Source organism: Nansenia antarctica (genome assembly GCF_963989245.1).
Source record: "Nansenia antarctica genome assembly, chromosome: 11".
Taxonomy (NCBI): domain Eukaryota; kingdom Metazoa; phylum Chordata; class Actinopteri; order Argentiniformes; family Microstomatidae; genus Nansenia; species Nansenia antarctica.
In genome coordinates, this window is record NC_137681.1 from 13036031 (window position 1) to 13045874 (window position 9844).

General features: G+C 43.4%; 1 protein-coding gene across 1 annotated transcript; it reads right to left on the minus strand.

Moving 5' to 3' along the window:
• Window positions 1-109: 109 nt before the first annotated feature.
• LOC308167587 (ras-related C3 botulinum toxin substrate 1) lies at window positions 110-3537 on the minus strand. Its single transcript, XM_080542006.1, has 6 exons — window positions 3252-3537; window positions 2241-2312; window positions 1766-1883; window positions 1089-1151; window positions 418-577; window positions 110-259 (listed from the first exon to the last, which is right to left on the minus strand). The coding sequence occupies exons 1-6, from the start codon at window positions 3284-3286 to the stop codon at window positions 129-131; spliced, it is 579 nt and encodes a 192-aa protein (XP_080398132.1). The 5' UTR covers window positions 3287-3537; the 3' UTR covers window positions 110-128.
• Between the last annotated feature and the right edge of the window lie 6307 nt (window positions 3538-9844).

The following is a 9844-nucleotide window of genomic DNA, read 5'->3' on the forward strand; positions in this document are numbered from 1 at the left end:
GTAGAATCCTCCCTCTTCCTCCTAAGACACTCCACCACCCTCTTCCTCTCTTCTCCTCCCCCCCCCCCCTCCCCTGAAAGGTGAGCTCAGACTGCAGCGATGTACTTCCTACTTCATGTACATGGTATTTAGAGTAGTGAGCACTTCCTCTTCCTCTTCTTGACGGGCGGGGGGCACAGGACCGCCCGGATGGCTTCGTCAAACACTGTCTTAAGGCCGCGCTGTGTCAAGGCTGAGCACTCCAGGTACTTCACCGCTCCTGAAGGAGAGAACAGTGGAGCACAGCGTCAAAACCAATGGTGATTTCAGTCAGTTGGCTGTTTACGTTGATAAGCATAAACACTCTTACATCTTAACTTGATGAGTTTTCACAATAAGGACCATTTTCATGATTAGATTGTAATGGCTGCTACTAACCAATCTCTTTGGCCATAGCCAGGCCCTGGGGGTAGGTGATGGGGGTGAGTTTCTTCTCCTTCAGCTTCTCGATGGTGTCCTTGTCGTCTCTCAGATCCAGCTTGGTCCCCACCAGGATGATGGGAGTGTTGGGGCAGTGGTGTCTGACCTCTGGATACCACTGTGAGGACATTGAGGGATGGGTCAGTCAGGATATGGGGCTCTCCACAGGATGTTTTAACAGCGTGGCGCTGGATTGCATTGTCCAAACCCAACTTTTTATTAATGTCAAAATGCAACCATTTTTATTAAAAAAACATGTACTGTAGTTATTGTACTGTAGTTACTGTGTCATTACTAAAAATATTGGTTTATTTGCCTTGAAATTATTACATAGTGGCACCGCAAAGTACACAGTGTGGCTCTTTGGGGACAACCCTGGGATAGAATCAGGATATGACTGGAGGCCTATCTATCAGCAATCAAGATGATTGCAAACTTTGATATCCAATCACATCCCTGTTGACATCTTTAAACTCTGCTTGAAGGCCTATTTTTACCCCAATTAGAATTGACAGCTGTCCACTTCAGGAAGCAAATATTTTAAGACATGGTTGTATGATGTGTAATAGGCAGATTTTCTAAAGTTGCTCAATATTGAACACAAAAGAGCAGACTAGTATATTGCTCACCTTGGCACGGACGTTTTCAAAGGAGGCAGGACTCACAAGAGAGAAGCAGATCAGGAATACATCCTACAGGGCAAACAAAAAAACATGACTTCAATTGTTAAGACTTTTTAAGAAAAATGTTAGGATACTAAACTACATTTTCCACTAAACGATGTAAGGCGTAATGTACTGCAGTAAAGGCATTTATTGCAATCAGCACCAGTATCGACAAACTACAAATGACACAGACAACAGAGTTGATTTAATATAGAGGACAATGTTGGCCAGAACACTGACCACTCTCACTTCTCTACCATTAACTGAGGGGAGCTACGGAGCCCTGTGACAGAGACAAAGGGGGCAGACAGAACAGCCTTTCACTTCCCCCTGCAGTCTCCTCTAGACTTTGTAGGTACTGTGGCCAGAAGTCTGTACCCGCTTCCCCTTACATACACACTGAAGCATTACAACAGTCTAGCCTGGAAATACTACAGACCCAATGGTTGGTAAAAAAAAAAACACCACCACAATAAGCCTTTTCCTAAAGCAGTGGAGAAGAACTGGTATAATGTTAGTAGCTTTATAGGACCTAACTGTTTGGCAGACGACAATGCATACCATGACTAATCAGTTTATAGGTGATTGTGGATGCTGGAACAAAACTACTTTTTAGGAGGATTTCAGCTGTGTGTGTTTACCGTCTGTGGGTAAGACAGTGGTCTGAGTCTGTCGTAGTCCTCCTGTCCTGCTGTATCCCATAGGCCCAGGTTCACTGGTTTCCCATCCACCATAACATTGGCGGAGTAGTTGTCGAACCTGCAGAGGGTATATATGCATCACAATTACTTTCTATGAATGATGCAATCAGCACAACACCAGAAAATGATGGCTAGCTATATATTTCAATGACAAGACATGAAAGGAAGGAATTGTGTTCCTGATTTGAGGTCACCATCTGGACAAACCACGTCACTCAAACACAGTAGTGGATCTTAGCATTCCATCAGTCTACCAGCTAATCCCTGGTATTTCTCTGTTGACTCCCCATGTCAGTCCAAAAGATAGCTGTGGAGGTGGGTGGGTGGACATGTGTGTGTGTGTGTGTGTGTGTGTGTGTGTGTGTGTGTGTGTGTGTGTGTGTGTGTGTGTGTGTGTGTGTGTGTGTGTGCTTACACTGTAGGGATGTACTCCCCGGGGAACGCGTTGGTGGTGTAGCTGATGAGCAGACATGTTTTACCCACAGCCCTGTAGGGGGGAGAGAGAGGAAAGGAATGAGAGGATATAGAGCCAACATTGATTCACTTTAAAATGATCCGTGTCAAAATTGAATGAAGGAATTTAAGTCTGGAAGGAAATAACTGGCTGCAATCTTATTTCATATCCAAAGCTGTAAAATAAAATCTGAAAACGTAGGCGTATCTAACCGTAACAGTTCTGGAGGTTCATGTCAACAATCAATAGCTGACTTGAGCAAACCACAACCATGTCTGCCTTCTATTAACTAGGAGAGCTTTGTCATGTCCAAACGCTGGGGGTTCTCTCGTCAATAGGAACATGGTACCAGCATTGAGGGAGCATGGCACATTATAGACACCCCGGTCATTGTATTAAACATGCCTATAATTAAACAACCTCGGACAAACAATGACCGTCATGAAATCAAGTTGGTGATGGCTGAAGCACAAGTACATTTCCTTATAAGACTGCTGAGTATGCACACACACACACACGGCCACCAGCTGAGCAAAGTTGACTAACTCGTCTCTCCACAGAAAGGAGATTCTCTCACTGATCTGATTACATGGATTTTCTCGGGCGAGCCAAACATACCAAGACAAAACATTATGAACAGCTAAATAATTCTAAATGAAAATACAAAGCGATATTTTACTATGCTGTGATCATAATGAACTAACGTTATTTTAGTGACAAATTAACTAAGGAATTGCGTCGTTGATAATGCGGAAAAATAGCTAGCTAACTTTAGCTAAGCCACAGCGAGTTCACCAGCGAGCTTTGGACAACAACAGTTGTCATGATTGCTAGCAGCGAGCTAACTGGTAACGTTAGCCAGAGCAAAGTCCATCTTCTTAATAGTATCGATGGTCATTCCGAGCAGAGAGATTAAACTATTAAACTGGCAGCTTCTTTAGTTTCGGATAAAAAATGTTAAGTTTCACTTACCCGTCCCCCACTACCACACACTTGATGGCCTGCATCGGAAGCCTCCCGGGAGCTAGCGAGCCAGCTAAGAATGTAGCTAGTTCTCGGTTAGCGGTGATAAACCACTCTTTTGTTGCGTGAACTTGTTTTCCCAAAGGGTTAGAACAAGGTTTTGAAGCCTCGAATGGAGGACCAAAGTGTAAAAAAAAAAGATTGTAAATTGGAACAAATCTCTTCCAAACTGTTTCCTCAACAATAACTTGGTGGAATTCCAAACTTGTTAAACAAGCAGCAGCCACCACCCCAAAAAATCTCTGAATACTAAGCTTGAAAAAACGCCCTCAGACAACGGAAGCTGTAGCGCCCTGTTCCATGCGAGTCATATCCGCTTGGATAGGGATTTTCAATGGGCTGTCATGCACTGCCACCTAGTGGTCATAAATGAGAATTTGGGATTAGGTCTTTTTCTCCAAGATAAGTCATCCCACGTCAGCAAAAAAAAACAATGGGGATAGTGTCCAGTTGCATTTATATGGTAAAGCACACACATGTAAAACTGTGGATTTACTAAATGTTATCCAATCATAAATGCTTTTATTCCAAAACAATGCATAATTTATAAACACTAGAGGGCAATATTCCCTTATTAGTTGATTATACATTGGATACAAGTAGTCAATACTGGATGTATATCCCCAGTGGGACAATACTTATGCCCCCGACACACACACACACACACACACACACACACACACAAACACACACTCACACACACACACACACACACACACACACACACACATGCTCTCTCACACACACACACACACACACACACACACACACACACACACACACACACACACACACACAGTTATATTCAAACCATCTCTTGTTCTCCTCCCTTGGATCCTTTTTTAGAGACTAGACTCAGACACAGTAACAGACACACACACACACACACACACACACACACACACACACACACACACACACACACACACACACACACACACACACACACACACACACACACAGTAACAGACAGACTCATAATAAAGAAAGAGGATTATGTTTTCTAGGGGATGACACATTAATAGGATAAAGAACAACTATTAAATGGGGGTAAATGCAGAGGAAGGAGATTAATGCAGGATGAACAAAAACCTTAGGGCAGAAGAAATACACGTATGCCTCAGAGTGGAGAGTGTGGAGCCTTGTTGCAACAGGGAAAATGCTGGGGAGAACCCCTGGCTGTTTCCATGGAGTTTGTGGAGATTTAGGGAATTTACGTAACCTTCAATTGTGCAGGAAACCAGGGAGAAGAGACTGGAGGGAAAGCATGTAGTAGAGATATCCCAAATGTTTATAATCTTTTAATAGTTAGGGCTATTGAATACATGGTAGGCACACACTAGTGATGATCTCAACGATCTCAATGAGGTGGGGAAAGCTCTCTTTCTCTCCTGGCTCAGGATTGGAGTATTTATTCACTGGGTCATTATGTTTCACATTACTTCTCTCAATCATGACTTTATGACCCCCCCCATCATAAGGCTGAGGGCATTTGCATAACAGTTGAATCGACTGATTGACTGCAGGGGATCAGCATGTAAATGTGTGCACATGTTTAGTAATTGTCAGGACCATACATCATTCTGATGGATGTGCGAAAATGAATTATTTGAGTGTTGGCTGGAACCAGGAAGATTATTTTGATATCCCATTAAACAAAAGGGTACAGTTGCTATGGTGTTTTTCAGGGTTTTTTGATGGAGGACATGTTTTGCATTTCCTGTAAGTGATTTAAAGCTGAGCTGTTGTAAACACGCCCAAACGCTGAGCTTTGTATTGCTAGTTCCTCTTATTCTCTACTTTGCTCAAGATCAATACATGTTGCTTCAGTGAAACATGATGCATTAGTTTCTGTTGCTGTAGATAGCTCCAATCATATGGAACATATGATGGGTTTTCAGAGAAATCTATGTAAGCATGTGTGATTTAGTCAGTAGTACATGAGCTAAATAAACAGCATGTTTTAATTAACAGCTTCACCAAAGAATAATATTGGTCTGGCCATGAGATCCTTTCCACGAATGATGCCACCCACCAGCCAAGCTACACACACACACACACACACACACACACACACACACACACACACACACACACACACACACACACACACACACACGCATAAAGGCTTTCTCTATTCCCTCACTGCTTCTGCAAAATCTGTAGCTACAGCTGTATCAACAACACTTATCAAAAACACTACAAGCACAACAAATCCTTACCGGAAATGTTGTCTTTGTAATTATCTTCTCCCATGTCTATGTTCCCCCTCACAAGCCCCCTCCAGGTATCATCTTGCCTGGTTCATAATGACATTACAGTAATAGACTGCATCATATTCTGCTCGGAGTCTGATAGTGGGAAACCTGGTGCTGGGCTGTTTGCTGGGTATGTGTAATCTCTTAATAAATAATAAATCGCCAGAGGCTCTTGCCGAGAGGCTTACTTGCAATATCTCCTCTTATGAAACTCCTAATACAGTATGGGCATTACAATAGCTAAGCCATTGGTTTGAATGGAAGACCTTTCTTTATAGTAAAGTGCTGTTTTAAGTTTTGAATCACATGTATTTGGAAATGGATGGATGGGAGGTGTCCAGCCTGGCTGTATCACAAATCTAAGGTCACCAATTTCATTCAGAATCATTCTCAGCAGGAAGGATGTCCCCCCACATTTCGTTTTTTCCGCCAGCTCTCTGTCTCCCACATCCCACTCCCTCCACTGACCGCTTCACCCTCTCCCACCCTCTGTGAGAAAGGAAGCTTGTTACAGTCACAGCGTGTGTGTGTGTGTGTGTGTGTGTGTGTGTGTGTGTGCGTGCGTGCGTATGTGCACAAGCTGTTTCTACCACATAAAGTGTGATAAGAAAAGCCCCAGATTTGTTCGTGATATGGGTGGATAGCTGATCTATGATAGGAAACAAGACAGCTCATCCCTGCTGTGTCTGAGTCATCATGGGATCCTCGAGTTAGACATTTTCTACATTCTACAGGCCTGCTGGTTTCAGTTTGTTGTACTGTATTTGTCAATGAACAATTCTTACAGTAACAACATCAGCTGCTATGAGCATGTAGCACAGGGGAAGTCCATAGGACAACCAATTGCATGACAGGAGACAGAAGACCAGTTGGCTCTTCTCACAAAGTACCCCATTATTGCCTTATGGGTCACAAAACGTGTTACCCTGCACATCCAAGAGCTTGATGCTGAAGAAAAACAGCCTGTGTGTCATTTCCTCTATAGAATATAAGAGGATACAGAGGATCATCAAAGTAGATGCAATATGGAGGACAGATTTGGTCCAGCTCCACAGCCTCTTCAAAGGTAATCACAGTAAAAGAGAAAGATTTGTTGCATAAAAAAAAAATAACTTAAATATTGATGGCCTAGAAAAAAAGAGTCCTCTTGGAAGAGAATTAGTGTATGCTATATGCACACCGATGGGGGAGAGACGTGTGGCTGCATAGAGAGAGACAGCAGAGACCCACTTGTTAGTGTCGCTGCTCTCGGCACCCAGGGAGTGAAGTGGATGGAATATTATCAAATATGCGCAGCACAGGCCAAGACTCGACCACCTCCCCACCACCACACCCCAGGACTGATGCCTTAATCTGCCAGACATATGTGACACGTTCTAGTGCTTTGGTCCTCATATCGGCAACCAATCAAAAGGTTCAGACTTTTCTTTTGAAACACGGAACTACGTTTCAACGTTGTTGAGAATCAAAACACAAACTCGCTAGTCAAGCCAAAATACTGCAACGCAATGGATTCGGCGAGTAATCCCCACTGCTACCTAGTTAACTATAACACTACTTTACATTGTTAGCAGGTTCACAAAACAAGCTGTGTTAGTCGACTAGCGATGCGTCATTGATTTTCAACAACGCAGAAATGTATTCATAGTTTTCAGAAAGAAAAGTCAGATCATTACATCGGATCCCGATATGAGGACCAAAGCATTAGAACGTGTCACATTTGCTGCCCCCAGGGACCTGCCTCCAGAGCAATATGGAGTGCCTCCATGTGAATGCTCTTTTAGCTTGGGACTGTCTGGGGACAGAGCACACACCATATTTAGTTTTGAGGGCTGGGCTGATGATGTGTGCAAGGGATGATGATAAGGTGTTACATGTCCGCAAATAGGCTGATGACTTTCGGAAAGGACAGGGATCCTGATGAGATGCATACAGTATATTCTACAAACAGTACCAACGATGAAAATATTGAAATCTTTTCATTGTGTTTTATTGTTTTTAAGGAATAAGCAGTCATTGTGTCTGATTGAAAGTGATTTTCTTTACCAACCCATAGACATTTTTAAAGGGGAGTGAAACTAGGGAAATAGAGTGCTTTCCTGTACTGGACCGGACATCTGCTCTCAACACAGGAAATCATACCCCAAACTGGAGGCCCCCTTTTCCCTTACAAACGCCCCACATTCTGTGTGTGTGTGTGTGTGTGTGTGTGTGTGTGTGTGTGTGTGTGTACTGTAAGTGTGTGTGTATGCTAGCGTGCGTGGGTGTGTGTCTGTTACTGTGTGACAGGGTCTAGTCTCTAAAAAAGGATCCAAGAGGGAGAATAAGAGATGGTTTGAATATAACTGTGTGTGTGTGTGTGTGTGTGTGTGCGTGTGTGTGTGTGTGCATCGTTCTTCTCCGCTGATGTGTGGTCCTCAGAGTATCGTTAGAACCAGTGTTTTCTCCCAGTGTTGGAGGCAGGCTCTGTTGTCTGGTGAGATAAAACAGATGTGTCACAGTGTGAGTGGAGGAAGAAGAGGGGGAGTAAACGATTGTCAAGGGTGACTTTTATTTTTTATTTAGTGTCAAATAAAGGACATATCGGTCTCACGATAGCAACCTACCCTGTCGTTTATGTCGTTTGTCTTTATACAGCTTCTCCCTGTGTTATATTCTGAACTGTGTCACAATTCCTGGATTTTCCCTCAAGTTTCTTGATAATAATGCATTAAGTCCACACTGCTAGGGAAGGTTTCCAAAGACATATGAAGAGGACTTTACTGCTAATGAGCTTACTGCAAATTAGCTACAACCATCAACACTCAAAACAGCTGAGGAATCGTTATATGTTCATTCATTTTCTATTCTAGGAAGTGGTTGACATAAGTGTGATTTAAGACAACAGAGTTGCATCTTAATGATCAACACACAGTGTGTGTGTGTGTGTGTGTGTGTATGTGTGTGTGTGTGTGTATTCACTGTGTATAATGATCTGTGTGATACTGCAGTATGCATATGTGTATATCATATACTATATATATTCCAGGTGCCCATAGCCACCACCGGCCTACCACTAGACCCCCCCCCCGCCCTCGGCCTTCCTACCGCTAGCACCACCCTCCTTAGTTCTGGCGTTGGGCCTGTGTAATTCTTTACAGAGGGGCGATTTAAACATGGAAATGATGTGATGGGTGTGGTGAGTTGAGGTCCATTTCCCATCATTGTTGCGCAATCCAAGAAAGAGGGAGGGATTCTGAAGTATTCCACACAGCATGATTCAAGGAATGTCCCTGCGAGTTCACAGAACTCTTTATGCTGTCTCCCGTCCACTCTGTTGTCCCCACCTTATCACCCACTTCACTCTGGTCATCCACAAGAGAACGCCATACAACTACACACCAAAATCACTAAAAAGATCACGGCTCCAAGCCCATAAGCTTCCAAGAATGACCGGATGGACACACAGAGGGTCTGCTTCCTTTACGGGAACCATAGCCCATCCTCCTCCGCAGTACAATAGAACCCCTGAACTGTCGGGACCAGTGACCAGCAGTGACCAGTGGGTAATACCTGTGAGCTTGTGTGAGTCACACACACGTCGTACGCACTGAAGTCACCACTAGGTCGAGGTGTGACTGGGTTGGGATTGTCAGGAAGGAACTGACTCCCTGGGGTATGACGTGTTTGAAGATGTGATCATGTGCTGTGTTTAGCCCTGTTTGATTTCTATGATGTCACTCTTGAGATGGACACACATTCCCTCCCCATAGAAATAATTTAAATACATTTGATACAGAGGTCCAACACCCTACGCATAACATAACAGCAATTTAAACCATATAATCTAATGTTACCTCACACATGAAACCAGTGTTTTTCTTGATTGAAGGCGTGTAGAGGTAGGTGTGGACGAATGGGAAAAATAGTTATTCCTTCTTTCATTGTAACTGCCAATGGCCATAAGATTACTTTTTCATATGATGACTGATGGATAGATGATTCCCTTACTTAGACAAATGTGTTTGTTGTAAGTCGCTTTGGATAAAGGCATTTGCTAAAATGCCAAAAATGTAATAAAAAATGTAAAATGTAGGCTATTTGGGGCCACTTGGAAATAATGAAACACTGTATCCGAGCTGTCTGTCTGTCGGCTGGGGCGGGGCTAAGAGATGACGTAGGGTAAGCGTCGCCATCCCAGTGTAGCGAATGCGATCTGTCCAGTGAAGAGCCAGCATACGGGGATGGTAGTGGCAGAATAGTCGCTATTCACACCGGATTAAACATATTCCATCATTTATTCGC